Source organism: Phoca vitulina, unplaced genomic scaffold (assembly GCF_004348235.1).
Source record: "Phoca vitulina isolate PV1807 unplaced genomic scaffold, GSC_HSeal_1.0 scaffold5, whole genome shotgun sequence".
Classification (NCBI taxonomy): domain Eukaryota; kingdom Metazoa; phylum Chordata; class Mammalia; order Carnivora; family Phocidae; genus Phoca; species Phoca vitulina.
Window position 1 is genome coordinate 32,993,083 of NW_022589708.1, and position 18,693 is coordinate 33,011,775.

General features: G+C 39.2%; 1 protein-coding gene across 13 annotated transcripts in view; it reads left to right on the forward strand.

Annotated features, from left to right (window-relative positions):
* KLF12 (Kruppel like factor 12) overlaps positions 1-18,693 on the forward strand; it is a 578,056-nt gene that overhangs the window by 499,513 nt on the left and 59,850 nt on the right. For all 13 annotated transcript variants that reach the window (XM_032402856.1, XM_032402855.1, XM_032402857.1 and 10 more), the window contains one exon: positions 8,958-9,020. In XM_032402856.1, the coding sequence (XP_032258747.1) occupies positions 8,958-9,020 (63 nt within the window). The remainder of the gene's footprint in view (positions 1-8,957; positions 9,021-18,693) is intronic.

Genomic DNA, 18,693 nt, shown 5'->3' on the forward strand with positions numbered 1-18,693 from the left:
ATAAAACTCTAAAAAAATAAAAGGAACCACACATGCAGAGACACGGATCTGAGAGAGAGAAACTGAAAGGAGGCAGGGTGACTGGATCACAGAGAGCGGGGTGTGAGGAAGGGCGTTATTGTGGGAAAGTGAAGCTGGAGAAGTGAGCAGGGGTCACATCATTGGCATCTAGGCCAAGTTGAGATTTAGGTCTATGTCAAGAGCAATGAAAAGCCACTAAAGGGATAGTGGAGTGAGAAGAACAGATTTGCTTTTTAAATGTATCTACTGTGGCTCTAGTGCAGAAAATGGATTGGGAGAGAAGATTTTGGGAGTGGTGCTGCTAAGAGAGAGGTATGAGTTAAAATAGGTGAGTGGCTGTGGAAATGAAAAGTGGATAGAATGGAGACAATGTAGTGGACAGGCCTGAGAATGGGCTGGATATGGGGAGAGAAGTTCAGTCAAGGATGACTCTGTTTTCTGGGTTGCTTGATGGAATTGATGTTGGGGCCATTTACTTACTGCCCAAGGCAACACTGAAGGAAAAACTGATTATTTTTGGCTTTTCTGACATCAAGGGAAGGGTAGAAGAGATCATGTCTTACCTCTCTTAATACAGGTTATGAGATCTTACGAGCCTAAATTGAGTCATGAAACTCCCAATTTCCTATCAATAAGTGGAGATCTCTGGCATTCCCTAAATGAGTAGGAAGAGAGATTTAAAGTCATGCAAGAAAGGGGCGCCTGGGTGGCTCAGTCCGACTCTTGATTTTGGCTCAGGTCATGATATCAGGGTTGTGAGATGGAGCCCTGCATCAGGCTCTGTGCTTAGCAGAGGCTGCTTCTGTCCTTTCCCCTTTCCCTTTCCCTCTGCCTTGTTGTCTCTCTCTCTCTCTCAAATTATAAATATTTTTTTAAAATAATAATAAAAATAAAGTCATGCAAGAAGTCATGCATGGTGTCCAGGCCTTAGCCTGCTGCTTTTCTCACTTAAATTGTGCCTCCATGAAATTCAGTGCTCATCAACCATTTATCTGGTAAGGATGCTCACATCTCCAGCTCTTTTCTTAAAATGCTCTGTTGAACCCCAGATCTGTATAAGCAATGGACAGAAACTTAGTGTATTTTTTTAATCCCCACACATAATCTTTATTCCTTACATTGGCTCCTCTGATCACCCAATTCACAGCTCTAGGTGTTAGCCAAAACTTGTTTCCTTATTCTGCCTTGCCTCCGCACATCTTGCACATATTTACACCAAGTCCCAGGGATAACACCTGATTTATTATGTATCTGTCTTCCTCTTACTCTTTCTCCATTCCTGCTCCATTATGCCCACTGCCGCCATCTTTGATCCTGCTTTGGCAACATTTTTACAGTAGGCCTCCAATGGTTCTTCTTGTGGAATGATGCATTCTCTTCAGGCCACTCTCTACCCTGCTGCCTTTTCTAGTACACAAATCTGATGGTGTCAGTTCTAACTTTAAAAGCCTTTGGGCATTGCCCTTTAACTCTTTGAGTTAACTGCTTAGCACAATACATGAGATCTTCCCTGATCAAGACCCTGTTAGTACATAATCTCCTACCCATCCAGACCTGCCAAATGCTTTACTCTAGTCACCCAGAACAATTTGTAGTTTTGCTCTTGGCCATCTCCACCCCTCAGCGCCTCTCCATATTGTCCTAGGGAAACTTCTGGGCCTACTCTGAAGCTTAATTAATTCAGATGCCCCTTTTATCTGCTCCCATAGCCATTTATCACATTGCACATGATGACCATTTATTGTCCAAACTCGTGGTCGTACTGTAGGCTCCCTGAAGTCAAATCATGTTTGTAAGGATGTAATATTCCCTCATCCAACACAGTTCACAGGACTGAAGAGCCTAGAATGGTGTCTGACACCATAGATGTCCAATTAATATTCAAATTAATGCATAAATAGTAGGTACACAATAAATGTTGGTTAAATTAAAGATATGAGTGGTGCATATATGGCTCTGAGCAGTAGAGGAAAGATTGATATTATTGTTCCCCAGCTGACTGCCCCAATTATTAACTCCTTAGTCCCACGTTTATTTGCTAATAATAATTATATACTGAGCTCTGAGGATGCAGTGATGACAGACATGGCCATTGCCATCCATCCTAGAAGTTATAGTCTAGGAGGGAAACAGGTCTAATCGGGCAGGAATTATTTATTGAGTGCCTGCTTTGTGGCAGGTAGTAGAGATAGGACAGTGAGCAAAAGAGAAGAGCTCCCTTGTCCCCCTTGAAGTATACTGTCTATTTGGAGAGACAGACAAAATAAACTAAACATACAAACAAATGTCACCTTCAGTTATCGTGTGCTAAGCACATGGGCTGTGAGAACTGAGAGCAAGTTGACCTACACCTTGAGATGGCTTTTTAGAGTTGAACATCTGCTAACCAGGTAACAAGAAAGGCAGAGAATCTTCAGTGTCACTGACACAGAGAGAGTAAGTTGGAGATGTTGAGAGATGAGGCTGGGATTAATTAATATGATGTAATTGTGCAAGCCGAATGGTCTTTTTCTAGAATCCCTCATTCTGTTGATGTATAGCAGAAATATATGTTGTTCCCCTCAAAACACTAAATTTTTAACAAAATTTACACTGTTATAGTACATAGTGGAAAAATTTATCACGTTAATTCAATATGATGTTTAAGGTTAGGCCACTCTTCTAAAAATAACATCAGTGGCTTTGCAGGAGAGAGAGAGACTACAGTCTAATGAGAAGGAAAAAAAGAACTTTTAAAAAATAGATGGCATTCCTAATGGTCATCTAATCACTAGCTTAATAAAAGCTGAGAATAAATAGGGCTCACTTCAATTTAAATGCTGGAGTCACACACATATTTGTATTTGGTCAAGTGTAGTGTATATATTTTACAATAAAAAACATCCAAACTAACGTGAGTAATTGTGATAACTTGTATTCAGTACAACTATGTGTAAGAAGGAAGCAATACCAAGAATTACTTTAAAATTATCTTTCATGTGATTGTGCATAGGAAAATTCTGATATTTACAAACAATTGTGGAATTACTTCTAGATTAATCTGTTCTTCCATAAATGTAGTAAACTGAGGTGTTAAAGTGTGTATTATGTTGAATAATTGGAACAATTTATGGATGAAAATATGGGCTAATAATTTTACTACATAATAGGAGAAAAGGACTGAGGAATAGAAAATATTTGTACATTATAACTTCTTATGATCTTGATAATGAAAATCTGTAATCATGCTAGATGAGTAATTACCTACAATAAATATTTTATTGGCCTGTGAAATTATAGTTTATTCTGATTTTTCTCAGTATTAAGCAGGCTTTCTAACATATGAGCATGAAGGGACTCAAGTATTATTCCAACATTGCTACTAGGTGAATGATGCTGCCATTTTTATGTCTGGGAAGATATGGAAAGAAACACCTTAAAAAAAAAAATTTTTTTTTGAAAAAGATAAGATTGTAAAACCCAAGCCTAGTATTCAGAGAAGATCTAGAGATCAGGCTGGAGATAGAAATCTGAGAGTTATTATAATATGGATGGCACATAAGGCCCATAGAAGGGACAGTAATCCCTCCTATGGTGATCCCCAGGCTACACCAACATTTATGGTTCAAAAGAATGAGAAGAGGAGGTTCACGCAAGGGAAAAAAAAATAAGAGGAGGAAAGGCAGAAGAATGTCCCTGATGCTGAGCAAAGAAGCTTTTCAGGATGAAGTGATCAGTTTCGACAGTTGCTACTGAAAGTTTGAGAAGATGAGGACTGAGAATTAACCATTAGATTTGAAAACATGGAAGCCATTGATGACCATGATGAAGATGGTTTCATCTTTGAAGTTAGATTGAATTGGGTTCTAGAAAAAATGGGAAGCGAGGAAGTGGATGTAGCTAGAATTAATTATACCATCTAACCTTACATGTGTTGTATATTATGTATTTAAATAGCAGCACTAATAAGAGATTTTCATAAGCAGTTAAAGAGTGATCAGTAGTTATATTGCTATGACTTTCTCTTGAGTACCCGCATGCTTAATATTTTGTCCAGTGCCAATTTTAGGTCAGGAAAACTAGTACTTTCACTTTGCATTTACTTAAACTATAAGATATGCAATTGGCCTTAAATGCAAAATCTCTCATTGAAGCCCCTGGTGCTAATTCACTTTAGTGCATCCTTTAGGGTAGTGTGGGGAGAATATGTATGAGTTCATAGGATCAGATGATAATGTAGAATAGGACAAGTCAGACATCACTGTGTTCAAGTTCCAATTTTGCTGCTCACTAGCTGTGTCACCCTGGCAAGTTACTTAACTCTTCTAAGTCTATTTTCTCAAAAATATGTGGACAGTAAGGCTATGAGGATAAAATAAGGTAATGTGTCTGATGTATTTAGTGTAGTGTCTGGCACACAGGGGTAGTTACTGGAGTGATTTTGTATTGGTGTGATTACTGACTTGTTCTCGAATGGGATGTAACTGAAATACTATGCAATTTAGCAAACAGAAGATAGATCTTCTAATAAAGAACAGAAAAAGTTGATGCCAGAGAGTAAGCCATATCTTAGAAACCACAGTAGTCGGTTCTTATTACTCTATATGTGTTCATCTCTCTTTGTTCCTTCCTTGCCTTTAGTGAAGTCATATAAGCATGGTAGTTAAGACTGCAGGTCTGTAAAGCCCATTTGTTGTCTCAATCCCCTGGAATTAGTTGGATATTCCAGGTTCATCTTCCCATCCTTTCCGATCCAATCAACACTGCTAGTGATGATAGCCAACATGTATTGACTGCTTCCTGGGTCCCAAGCACTGTTCTAAACACTTGACAACTGTTACCTCATTTAAATCTCACAGCCCTAGCAGGGTGGCTGCCATTACGGCCTTCATTTGTACAGATGAGAAAATTGAAGCCCAGAGAGGTTAGGTGACTTGCCCTAAGATGACATGACTCTCTTGGTTAAATGGTGGAGCTGGAATTCAATCCCAGGCAGGCTGGTTCCACAGTTTGTACTCTTAACCACATCTTCCTAATTTCATTTGGGGCTGGAAGATTTGATTTAAGTTGGCATAGCTTTTCCGTGGTGGGGATAGTAAGAAAGTGGATGGTATCCTTCCCCAGCAGTCCATTAGTAACCAGTAATTTGTGTTGAGTATTGGCTTTTGTCTCCTACCTCCAGCCACCAGCCATTCAGGAAGGTCCATAAAACCATTGGGAAGAACCGGGCGATTTTATCCTCTTGATTTACAGTAAATGTTAGTTGTTAAAATACAAGATTTGAGGGTCAGGTTCTTTGGAGCTTATATCCAAAGAAGAAAGAACCATTTTTGTATTAAGATATTTTAAAAGTTCTCACATGCTAAGCAGGGAGGCTAAATTAAGCCCTGTGTTGGGCACAGTTCTAAACACGCCGTGTGTCTTCGATGAGTAAGCGCATGTCGGTAGAACAGTTGGTATACCTGGCCTTACTGATAGGGCTTCCCTTTGCCCACGTAATGTAGATCCCCAAATGTGAGCATTTCCATCGGACGCTAACTGTCAGTCTCAGAAGAGCACATTGTAGGATTCAGTGTGTGTTGCACAACAATCCAAATTGCTCTTTTCTTTCGCGTGGTGATTTTTTTTTTTTCTTTCCATATCCAGCGGTTAGTACTAAGGCCTGAAACCCTTAGTTACAGAACAAAGTGGCTTAGCAGTAATCGAGCCTGTGTGAGGCTAAGAGAAGAATAATGAACATTCCCTGCAAGCTTCCTGCCTAGATGCAGGTGCAGGAATCGAGGTCATGAATAATGCATGACATGCAGATTAGGTGGTGGTTTCTCCTCCTGGGGTTTTGACTTTGCTACCTGCCTGGCTGCTATATGTGTAAAGAAAGGAGGCAATGGCCAGAAGCGCCACAGTGTAGCCTGAGCTCACAAAAACACCTCATAGCCTTTTGAAGAAATAAAATTTGGGGAGGAGCTGAAATGCGAACCCTTATGTCTCCTTTATCACATGAAGTATGCTCCGGGTTATCAATTTACCCCCTTTCAGAAGGGGGAAAAAAGCTTTCTTGTTTTACCATTTTAATTTAAGAAACCTTGTAATTATTTGTTTATCTCCACACAGTCATGGAATTCTTTGTAGACTGTTAAAACATTACAGGAATTGCCTACGTATGGTATTTGATCTATGGATCAATGAAATTTTGTTAAAAGATACAGTTACCTAGAGGATATTGTAATTATAAGTTAAACAGGCCCATTTTTCTCTACTGATATATGGAATGAGAAGCATCAGTAAGAGAAGACTTCCATCATCAAACATCACCTGGTGGGATTATGATGAATGGAAATATGAAGGTTAAGGAGGAAGAAATACAGGACCTAAACATTTAAAGGATGTGGAGTGAATTAACGAATCGTAAGCGTTCAGGCTATTACTCCTTAGAACTTCATTTAGGTAGTAGGACTCTGATAGCCTAGAGAGGCTGTAGGGAAGGTTAAGAGGACTTCCTGTATTGTCCCTTGGGTCAGGGGGATTTAAGTGGGGAGATGTTTTTTGGCTCATAATTCCATTTTGTTGATTGTATTTCAAGCAGACAGACTGAAACAAGAAGAAAAGAGAAGAAAAAATGAGCCGTGCTACCTTTTGTATAATTCTTCTGCGTTTCTATTGCATGTTTTTTTCCTCTCTCCCCAATTTGGGGTGCCGGAATATGAGCTGGCTTTCATTTCTAGCTGAGTCTGTCGTTTCCGCTAGGCCCCAGTTTGGCCAGATGCCAAGACCAACAGGTGATCCTTGTAGCTGCAAAACAGCAGGAAGTGGGCCGTGCTTGAATGAGACAGTTCACCAGAGGGGCTGTCTGGCCTCTCTCCATCTTTCTGCATAATTAACATCCCCTCCCCCATGCAGAGCAGAAAATCTGTGCTGAGCAGCTCAGCTGCAGCAGCCATTGAGAAGCGCTGTGAGGAAAAGAATGTTAATAAGGGTTGTTGGAAGAAATAAGCCTTCCCAGTGCAAAGTGCAGTCTGGCTCTGGATTTACAGAAAGTTTGCATTTAGCCCTTCTACAGAGCTGGAACGGTATTATCTGTTTTGAAATGATTTTCACTTGCTAAACAACTATGGACAGCTGGGTTCTAGTGAACGTTGGAGCTGTTGGTTCTGACAAGGCTCAAAGACTCACTTAAAATTTCTGTTTTCGGGGCGCCTGGGTGGCTCAGTCGTTAAGCATCTGCCTTTGGCTCAGGTCATGGTCCCAGGGTCCTGGGATCGAGCCCCGCATCGGGCTCCCTGCTCTGTGGGAAGCCTGTTTCTCCCTCTCCCACTCCCTCTGCTTGTGTTCCCTCTTTCGCTGTGTCTCTGTCAAATAAATAAATAAAATCTTTTAAAAAAATAAATAAAAATAAAAAATAAAATTTCTGTTTTCTTTCCTGTAAATGAGAGAAATGTGTGGGACATAACAATACCACAAGCTGAAAGACTGCCTAGATCTCACAAATTACAGTAAAGATAGAAAAAAGCAGGAAGTTGGCCATAAGGAAGCAGGAAGTAGGGCATATTGTCTTGCCAGTTAGTGACCCACAAAGGGGTGGAGGTTCAGCAGCTAGCTCCTGATTGGAAGATATCAGCAGTTCTTGGAAATATAAGCTGTTCCAATGGATGATTCTAACGCTGGAAACTTGTAAGACAATGTAGTTTTTACTTCTCCATTATTTAGCTAAACTTTTGAATTGACTGCCTTCCTCAAAGCCCAGCTGCAGAGCATCACATCTAGAAAGCTTTTCTCCTGGAAATAACTGTTCACCTTCCTTCCTCTCCCAGTCTCAAATTCTGTTCCTGGACATTTGGATGAAGTTATTGTGGGGGAAGAAAAACAAAACAAACCCTTTTCTTTTATCTTCTCAGGTTCTGTGTCTGGGGGCCTGCATGTTAAACTGACAAAAGATTAAATAAATAAACAAACAAATTGACAAAAAGATTAGCAAGAGGGGGAAGAAAAACCCATTTATTACACGTGCAATGTGCATACTTGCAGGAATGCTCAGTGATGAGTAACTCAAAGGGGTGGTTAAAAATGTGGATCCTATATACCATTTTAACAAAGAGTGATAAATTGTGGAGGAGTGACTAGTCAAAAGGGGGGTTTGAGCTTCTAGGAGGGTGAATTGTAGGAAGGGATGGGGGAATCTAATGGTAAATAAGGGTTATTTATGCAGACTCATCTCAGTACCATGTCTGAGTAAAGAGTTGTATGTTGTGCTCTTCTTCCTGGTATTGGACGTGGGGGGAGGAGGACACCTTTACAAAGGAAAATTTCCTTTACAAAAGGGAAATTCATGTCCTGGTTTTTAGGCATATAAAGGGAAAGTAGAGAGCTCCTCCTACAGTTGCCATTTCCTACTTGCTTTCAACTCAAAATAATCCTGAGGCCAAAGTAGCATATTCTGGGATGGCATATCCTGATCTCTTTCATTATCTTTTTAGGGTTTGTAATCCAGTAGTTGACTCAGGCAGTATGCACTTACTGTCTCTTTGTATCCCTGGTGGGAAGTCCAAAAGGAGTCTTATGGGGCTAAATCAAGGTGTCAGAAGGGACTCATCGTAGGCAAACACCATAACTTTTACATTACTTTTATCCACTTCTAAACCTGGCAAGGATCAGCTAGTCAGTAACTTTTTGTTGGACTGAATGAATCTGTCGTTTGATTAACACTGGGGGTCAGGCTTTTGGGGATCCGCACAGTGAACGTTGTGACAAGCCATTGTTACGTTAAAAGTGGTACAAAAGGAAAAAGACAGCAGGTTTGCATGCATAGGAATTTCACTGTATTCATTTACTAAGAGGTGATTAAATTCTGGGGCGTTCTATATTAAGCATACCTACAAGAGATCATTTATAAACCAGCTCTTTTTTTTTTTTTAATTTCATTTGTAATCGGGAATGTGCTTTTTTTCCTCCTCCACCTACAGGGTACATCCGTCCCCAGTGTCAAGGGTCCGGGGAAATCGAATGAATAATCAGAAGTTTGCTTGGTGAGTATATAGTCTAAGCTATAAAAATTTGTAAGTCTTATGGGAAGTTTTAATTGGGTAATGTTAAAACAGAAGAGAATTATTTCTGCTTCTCTGTAGAGAATACATTTCGACTAACCAAATTACATAGTCTCCCTTTCCTTTGGAAAGTTCTAAATAGAAGCAATAAAGTTCCTTCTCAGCCAAAGCCCTTCACTCACCAAAAACTGAGGCAACATTTTTCCCCTAACAGATATGGCATATTTTCTAGGATTATCCACTGTTATATTTTTAAAGAATGTTTCTCTTTTTTTTGAAGCTATTACAAATTTTTTAGTGAGATTTAGGCAACAACTCAGATTTTTCTCAGGTACCAACTTCTACTTCTCATATTTTCATAGTAAATTAAGCTATTATTAATTTTTATGATTACTATTTAGATGATATTTCCTCATCTTAGCCATAAATATCTAGGAATTTCCTTTCTTTCTTTCTTTCTTTCTTTCTTTCTTTCTTTCTTTCTTTCTTTCTTTCTTTCTTTCTTTTTCTTTCTTTCTTTCTCAATCTCTCTCTCTCTCTCTCTCTCTTTCTTTCTTTCTTCTTAAATTTAGGGCGTATGAAGACCTTTTGTTTTCCTTTTCTTTCTTCTTTCTCTCTCTCTTTTTCTTTTTTCTTTTGGCTTAAAACAATACACATTTATTCTCTTAAAGTTTTGGAGTTCAGAAGTCCAAAAGGAGTCTTATGGGGCTAAATCAAGGTGTCAGTTGGGTTGATTCCTTTTGGAGGCTCTAGGGGAGAATCCATTCCTGGCATTTTCTGTCTTAGAGAGGTCATTCTCAGTCCTTGGCTTATGGCCCCACATCACATGCCTATCTCCCCCTCCTTTCCATGTCACCACATTGTCTCCTTCCTTTCTGTAGTCAAATTTCTTTCTGCCTTCCTTCTACAAAGACACTTGGGATCGCATCTCAGGCACACCATTAGATAGCCTGGAATGATCTTCCTATCTCAAGATCCTTAATCATATCTGCCAAATCCACTTTGCCATGGAAGGTAATATTCATGAGGTCCAGTGATTAGGACATGGATCAAAGATCTTTGACTGACTAGTTCTTGAAAATAAATAAATAAATAAGTAAATAAATGGAACTTACCAGAAATGACCTGAAAAATTATTACAGTCATAAAACATTGACTACTCATTCTTTAAAAAAGTAATTTAAACTGTTTCACAAATGTTTCATGTGAAGCAAACAAAAAAATTAATGTACCTTATTTGTTTACATTACTCCATGCCAAAAAATTAACCTTTCTACACATAATATATCTTCAAAAAAAGAAAGAAAAGAAAAAGAAAAACGTGAGCCGTGCACTGTATTACTTGAAAAGGGAATGGAAATTCACAGATCTCCATTTGTACTTCATTGGATTGTGCTTAGAATGGGATTTTGATTAAAAACTATGGCTTTTTTTTTAAGTGTGGGAAGATGATTACCAAAGATTGAGCTTCCAAATTAATTTTATTCCTAAATCAGGATTATTTTTAGACTGACAAAATGATTCTTTGAATTTGAATAGTGCGTAATCAACTCACCTCCCTTCCCCCATTAAATCTAATTAACCCTCACAATAGCTTGGTGATGTTGTTAAATATTATGCTTTTCTTTTTCACAGAGGGGGAAGTGGAGCACAGAGAATATAGCCATTTGCTTCTACACTGTCTAAAAGCAGGGGCATCCTTCATGGTTTCTCACAGTCACTAAAGCATATTGTCCCCTGCACACCTGGAAAGCTAAGAGAATAATGCTGACGCCCGTTACACAAAAGGAAAGGGAGAAGCAGGTCCTTTCTTGACTGCACAGAATTGATATTCCTTCCCAGTACAAGGCATACTGTACTAAAGAAACTTTATAACATACAGAGAATATGAGATGCTCAAGTGAGCACCATCAGCTAATGAATACAGTACGGCATTGCCAAGTAGCATATCCACTTTCTAACAACTGATTTCTCAATGGCTAAATGCAGATCACTGAGTAAGTAACAAATATTCTTTCCTTCACTCTTCCTTTCTGAATGGTAACTTGTTCCTACATAATTCATAGCACGTTATTTGGTTAGTAAGTTTAAACCACTTTTATCTCCAGAGAAGTAATCCATGAAAAACAAAAAGGATTTTTACTACTAGCCTTGAGAAAATTCAACTTTTATTTATTCAGCAACATTTATTTACATTCTCTGGCACTGTGAAAAGCACTAGATTAGAAAGATAAATAAAACATGGTTTCTGTCCTCAAGGGACTCACTCTCTTGTAGTTGAGCGAGGGGTGTGTGTGTGTGTGTGTGAGAGAGAGAGAGAGATGTCACTTCACACATGTGTAATACACAATATTATATCATATAAACAACATATAATATGTAATAAAATGTGGATAATGTACTAAGGAGGTATACTTATATCAGAGGGAAATGTTATCAGTTCTATTTAGACCAATTTGAGAGTAGCTAGTGCAGAAGAGAAAAAGTATAAAGGAAAACAACTTTAAGGAAATCTATGCCAGAGAAAGTTTCTGCGTAAGGACCCGGAATTAGTAGGAAAAGCAGAGGGTTGAGTTATTGCTTCCATTATATATTGAAACTGATATACTAGGACCTGGAGACATTTCTAAATTAACTATAGTAGGAACATACATGGATTTAAAACATGTGCTTTATTTGGTCATGAGTTAGTTAAGATTCCTATTATATATACTACCTCGAAGTTTCCTAAAGTAAATGCTATGGGGCTGGTATATGGAAAGAAATGAGCTGGCTAGGAAGAAGCCAGTGACTCACCCAGCATCGATATCCAGTTAAGTGATAAACACTTGCTATTTCTTTGTGAAAGATTGGCTCTGGAAATTCAGAAACTTTAAATACTCTTGCTAGCCATAGAGATAAAGAGGAAGTGACTGTTGATCTTCCCCAAATAGAAGTTGGAGATAATTTATAGAATTATAAGATAAATTCAACACTAGCTTGGCTCTGGCTTGAGTTAGATCTGCAAACACCATATGTGAGTGATGCTGGGTGATTTTGTGAAGTTGGGTTAGCAAATGCTCCAATCAGTTAAAAAATATTATTCATCAGAAAAGCAATTAAGCTTCACTAAAACGTGAAAAGGTTTGAACTTATAAGTTATGCATAGGAAATGCATGACAATTGATAGGTTGTAAATGTCAGCGGCTGTGGTTGAGCTAGGAAACCAGTGTTTATCATTGAGTAAGGGTGGTTTAAAATTTTAAGTAGTGTTTTCCTCTGCATAATATTAATATGGGAGGACATCCACCGGCCTCATTCCTATGGCAGCCTTTCTTCTCTCTGGAACTGAAGTAATGGGTGGAAAAGAACGTCTGTTCAAGGCAAACAGACCTGCTTGAATGGAAAGAAAATGTGATAACAAATATCCATACCCAGGGAGGAGATGAAAGCACCAGGATGTGTAAGAGGTCCAGTGACAGATGTTAGGATGGAGCCAGGTTTGCTGTAACTCTCTGCTGACTTCCAGGGATTAAAGAATGTCATTAAGAACTTCATGACGGATATGTTAGCACCCCAGTAAGAACACGAGATCATTGTACAACTCATTTAATATTCAATTAATCAAAGGTAGCAATCCAACCAGACATAAACTCTGTCCCTCAGAATGGCTCTCCCCTCCCTGCCACCCCACTATAGTAATATTTGTTGATTTGAGGATTGATGAAGCCTTTGAGGCTCAGCGTGTAAATTTCATTCTCTTTCATGGGCACATCTGTCTTTCCTTCACCACTGACCCTAAGCAGAGGTAATCATACCTTCCTTTGTCCCAATAACCATCAAAACCTTTTTTAGAGCATTTACCACTCTTTCTTGCATGTAATAATGCCAGGGGAAAAAAATTTTGCTCCATTGAGGGGAAATGGGGCAAGTTTTATTAGAATTGAATGTGCAGATAGACTTTTGTTCTTTACAGATCTTTTTGTGTGAAGCTATTATATTCTGATATCAATCCCACAGAGAGTGGCTGTTTCCATATTGTCTTTTGGTTGTTTTATTCCCAAAGATGTAATAGAGATCTGGAACCTGTGTTTGGTGTGTATGTGTAGGTTGGAGGGAGCAGGAGAGGGAGGGGCTTGGTGGGAAATATCTCTGACTGAAGTTGATTTCAGGCTCCAGAAATTTCCAGGATCAGTGGGAATATTCCAAAGACATAGACTTTGGTATATGCTCATTTTTAGCTTTTCACCCTTTCTTCTCTCCCCTTCATTTCACCCTCTACCCCGCTCCATTCCTAAAGATTTAGAGGACTTGGGTATATATCATTTTTGAGTGATCATCATAGTGGTGCGTATGCTGTGCACCCAAACATCCATCTAGGGCTCTTATGTAAGAGTGGTAGTGGGCATTACATAATAGAGATTTTATGGGCTGTTTATATAACGACACAGAAAATAAAGTATCATGAACAGGAATTATCAGCAGTCAAATAGAAGTAATTTGTTCTAACCAGTTGGATGCTGCCACCACCCGTCTCAATTATGGTTTATTTCTTACCAACATGCCTGAGATGTCAGGTCTCTGTATACCCCAGGAAGCTCCAGTTTAATAGGATAACTATGCAAATTATGACACATTCTGAATGTGAATCACATTTCGTTTTTGGATATGACAAAGTACTGTGTCACGGATTTCACTGTGATGTTCTCTTGTTGGCTGTAGAGTGCTACCGTGAACTCAGATGTTTAAATGCATACAGTTGCAAATGTTAGATGTGATTTCACAGAATCTTTCTGAAAGTATAACTAGTGTATCTGTGTCATAAAAATAAGAACACTTCTTCTTTGAACTTTTTGCCTTACTAGAGGAAGGCACCGAAGTTGTCGATATTGGAAAGCTCTCAGAAAGCTGACGCAGCACTGGTCCTCTGGGGAGGGACAGAGCATTTCCAAACGTAGGAATCCGTTTCAGAGCTGAAGGAAATGACAGCACGGTAACATAGCAGACGTGGGCATAAACCCAGGTCTCTATAAACCTGCCCGGTCAGTTGCTACCTGTGGGTGAAGCAAGAGAAATGCTAACAATTAAGTGAGGTAGGTACTTAATTCATTACCAGTTAAGCAGAAGGCTTTTATCTGGGAAATTCCCGTGACACTGGTATGATCCCGGGAGCGAAGGGAGACGGAGGAGAGGTCCTACTGAAGACATTGCCGCCCGCTCTGCCATGTGGCAGTTACTCTTTGCCAGAGTGCTTGCTCAGCATCTTAGGGATCCTTGCATGCTCGTTATTTATAGATAATATTGATTATATTATTTTAATTACCAGAGCATTCCACCGCTTTGCTTCTTGGCTTACAGAGTAAAAATTATGGTAATATGTATGGACATTAGTATGTGTAAATTTTAGTTCCCAGAAGGGCCTGCCTGGCCTCGTGAGTTTTTTAATCCATACCTGTTGGCAAATAAGTAACCGCAGGTTGCCATTAGATTTCGTTCGGAAGCATGCTGTCTCCGTGTTTGATAACAAATTCGGAAAATGGGCCGTAGTTCATGTAATCGTGAACCGGTTTGCAAGTTCTCTGTATTCGTACTGAATTACAATGAAAAGAAGTGCTTCCAGGGTGTTGCTACATTTTAATTCCCTCCAAATTCACATCTTTTGGTGTGTAATAATCCACTTTCAGCTATTAAATTCTTTAATTACCTCCACCACCTCCTCAGAGCTTGGTGACAATTATGTGTACTTCAAAATTGTATACTGTCTTTCCCATTGACCTTATTAAAGACCTTCAGTCTAATTTTCCTGAATTCGCCATTACCCAGAATTTCAGCAAGAAACCTCATGATAAAAGTGTTTCACGTTCCTGTTAATATCAGCTGATTTTGTCTCTAGCATTGCTTCTGTCACAATAGAGAAGATTTGGGGGGAAAAAATCAAAGAGGGTTATTTTCTGCAATTATTTCTTTAATTATAGAAGAATTAGGGCTATCAGATCATGCTGAGCCATAAAGGTCACCATTTCTGAGACATTTTTCTTGTCTTTTTTTTTTTTTTTTTTTAAGATTTCATTTATTTATTTGACAGAGAGAGACACAGCGAGAGAGGGAACACAAGCAGGGGGAGCAGGAGAGGGAGAAGCAGGCTTCCCATGGAGCAGGGAGCCCGATGCGGGGCTCGATCCCAGGACCCTGGGACCATGACCTGAGCCAAAGGCAGATGCTTAATGACTGAGCCACCCAGGCGCCCCCTGAGACATTTTTCTATTAAAGTCCAAGAGTATTTTGTTTTTACCAACCTGTGACTCAGAAGTACATTCGTATCTCATGAGAGAAGAACCCAGAGGGCATGTCATAGTACTCTTTGTTGATTCCCGAGATCTTCCCAGCACTGTAGTGAGGTGTGCCGCTATCGTGTAATAAAAACATCTATGTTTTATTAACTAATTTTATTTTTTATTTTTTTAAGGTTTTTTTTTTTATTTAAGTAATCTCTACCCGCGCCCCCCCCCCCCCCAGTGTGGGGCTTGAACTCACGACTCCGAGATTGCGAGTCTCATGCTCTACCAACTGAACCAGCCAGGCACCCCTTATTAACTAATTTTAGCATGACCGATAAATATTAGTGCAGTATTCAAAAGGACTTCTTTGGAAAATCCAAAAATTCGCTGAGTCTGAATAACACACTTGTAAATAACACATGGAGTCACAGAAGAAAGTTGAAGAGAAATTTAGAAATATTCTTACATCAATGAAAATGAGAACACAAACTTATCAAAATCTGTGAAATGCACCAAAAGCAGTGCTTAGAAGGAAATTTATTGCATCAAATATATTTATTAGAAAATAAGAAAGATCTCAAATCAGTGATCTAAGGTTCCATGTTAGGAAACCAGAAAAAGAAGAGTAAACTAAATCCAAAGTAAGCAAAAGTAAAATATAAAAAAATGAATTATTTGTAATTCTGGGCTTTATAACATTTTTCATATAATTGTTATTTTTTTAGGTTGGTTAAGGATATTTAAAACTACACAATCTGAAATCATGAGTTACTTTGGGGAAGCTACTTAAACCATAGCTTTTTATAGAGTTTTTTAAATTGTGCAGTGTACATTATTCTCTATCATATTCCCCTCCTGGTTAAACCTGTTCAGATGTAGAACCTTAAAATAATGGTTGTGTTGTAAGGAAACATGAAGAACAAGGATATGTAGGAGTCATTAATGAATAACACAGAATAAAACTGTGTTCCAGTATGAAAAAAATATGTCTCTGAAAGTACCAGTACAAGCCATGTTAAAATTAATATATCAAATTAAAATGAAGAAAGACCTTATATTATACAATTGCTAGTTCACTGCCCATGTATGTTCAGAGAAATCTCCATATCTAGAAAAGGCACATTCTCTTTTAGTCCTTCATAGTATTTTTCAGTGAATAAATCTGGAATGAAAAAATGGGCTAATCATAGTTGTCTTCTAAATACATATTTGAAAGATGTAATGACTAATATTGGGACCCAATCAAATATCCTAATGTATTCTTGAATATGCTGGGAACACTGCTCAGGATAATAAATCTTAAGGGGATTTCCCTGTGAGAAGGCTGGATGTGTCAGTACTGTTTTGATCTTCATTTATCAGTCATATTTGCAATGTCATCTTTTAGTCATGGAGATTTCTCTGTACGTGGACAGTGAACTGGCAGTTTCAAAATTAAATATATTCTCACCTTACGATGATTTTTCTCAGCTGACCACTAGATTTCTTCTAATCAGTTTTAAGAGGGCAGTAGATAGTATGTGATATCTTTATCCAAAAATTAGTATCTACCAATAGCACACCAGTTTGAGTCACACCTGCTCCATTAAGCCCATGGTTAAGAAGTAGCTGGAGGGGGGCGCCTGGGTGGCTGAGTCCATTGAGTGTCAGACTCTTGATTTCCACTCCTCTTGATTTCGGCTCAGGTCATGATCCCCCAGGGTTGTGAGATGGAGCCCCGCATTGGGCTCAGCGGGGAGTCGGCTTGGGATTCTCTCCCTCTCCCTCTGCCCCTCCCCCACACTCATGTGCTCTCAATAAGTAAATAAAATCTTAAAAAAATAAGTAGCTGGAGAGCTGCAGACCCTGCTGGAACCCGCTGTCTACTTGTAGCCATTGCCTCTGTTTGGATTTTTCACTCAGTTTAGTCTCCTTTATCAGGTGAGGTTTCTTTGTCAGAAGTAATGGAAAGTGACTGAGTTGAATTACATCCTCTAGAAAAGCAGGGATTTAAAATCACCCATAAAATTAAATTAACATTATTGTAAAATTGAAGTATCTCCACTTCCATCAGTTTTCTCATTCCTCTGTTCTTGGCCTCCCCCCCCCCCAATACTCTAAAGAAAAACATGGCTGTCCTTAGAGTGTGCTGTTGATAGGAATGGAGAAAGAAAACAGCTTTCTATTATTTTTCATTTGAGACCTGAATTATTTTGTACTCTTTGAAGAACGCTATAGCTTAGCTGCAAGAACGGACTGATTTCTTACAGTGAAAGTAGCTTACAGTAATCTTCCCCAAAGTTTACAGGCTGTGAAGTATTTGGGAAGGAGAAGGAAGTGTGGAGTTAGAGTGGAGGCAGGAAACAAAGGCCAAAGGAGACCATGTTGAGAACAGAAGGCGATTGCTGCCACCTAGAGGTAGAAGTTGGTAAATTCTGAGACCGCTGTGAGCACTCCTAGAAGGATCTGGAGAGTAGGTATTAATGTAAGGGTACCATAAAACCAAACTGCAGCCAGTTGGTTCAGTCCCTACCTCTAGGCGGGACAAGACTCATTCTATCCCCTTCCCTATTGGTAGAGTGCCAATGTTTCCTATGAAATATTGCTGACCCTCGTGGGTTTTTCTATTTTTGCAGACGGTCACCTTGTTTTCAATCATAAAAACTTATGTGAAGTAATCAGAAATCTTCCTCCTATACAATACAATCTCTGTTATTTGAAGGAGTCATTATTACCCTGCCTAATAGAGAGTGTGTTTCCCATAATCCACACTATCTCAAATACAACACCAGGAGGTCCTGGAAGGCTACCTTCTCACTGAATCGTGTGGCTGATGCTCTCCTGTCAGGGAAGCGCAGGTAGGAGAGAAACCTTTGGGATGAGAGCAGAAAGTCCCAGGGATACCATTCAGAGGAAGGGACCCTGAGCTCACGTAAGTTAAGCTAAAACCTAAAACCAGCACAGCACCAGTCTCAAGAATAATAGGCAATTTGGCTCATTTTCATTTTGGTTCTTAGGAACTGACTGTACATAGCCTTGACATTTTAAAAAATTATGTTGTGAAGACATGTTTAATAGAAAAGCCTCCCTCCTAAAGAAGCTTAGACAGCCAGAGATGTGCTGCCACACTGGGCTTGTGATTTCCTCTTTCCAGGACCGCCATAGTGCACAAGCCCAGGGGGCACCACGCACACTGTCTGCTGTGTGAACGGTGCCTCCTGCGGGACTAAAGAAACACAGAATTGGCGCCGGAAGGTGAGGAAGTAGGAAGAGAATATGTGTGTGAATTTCCATGTCTACTCCTCTCTCCTCTCCTGAATGGGAAACTTGATTGAATGTGGTTGATGATTGTGATGATGGTTTTCAGGAGGAAAAGGGCTTCCAGAAGATACCTGAACATATTGGCAATACCTTTTAGA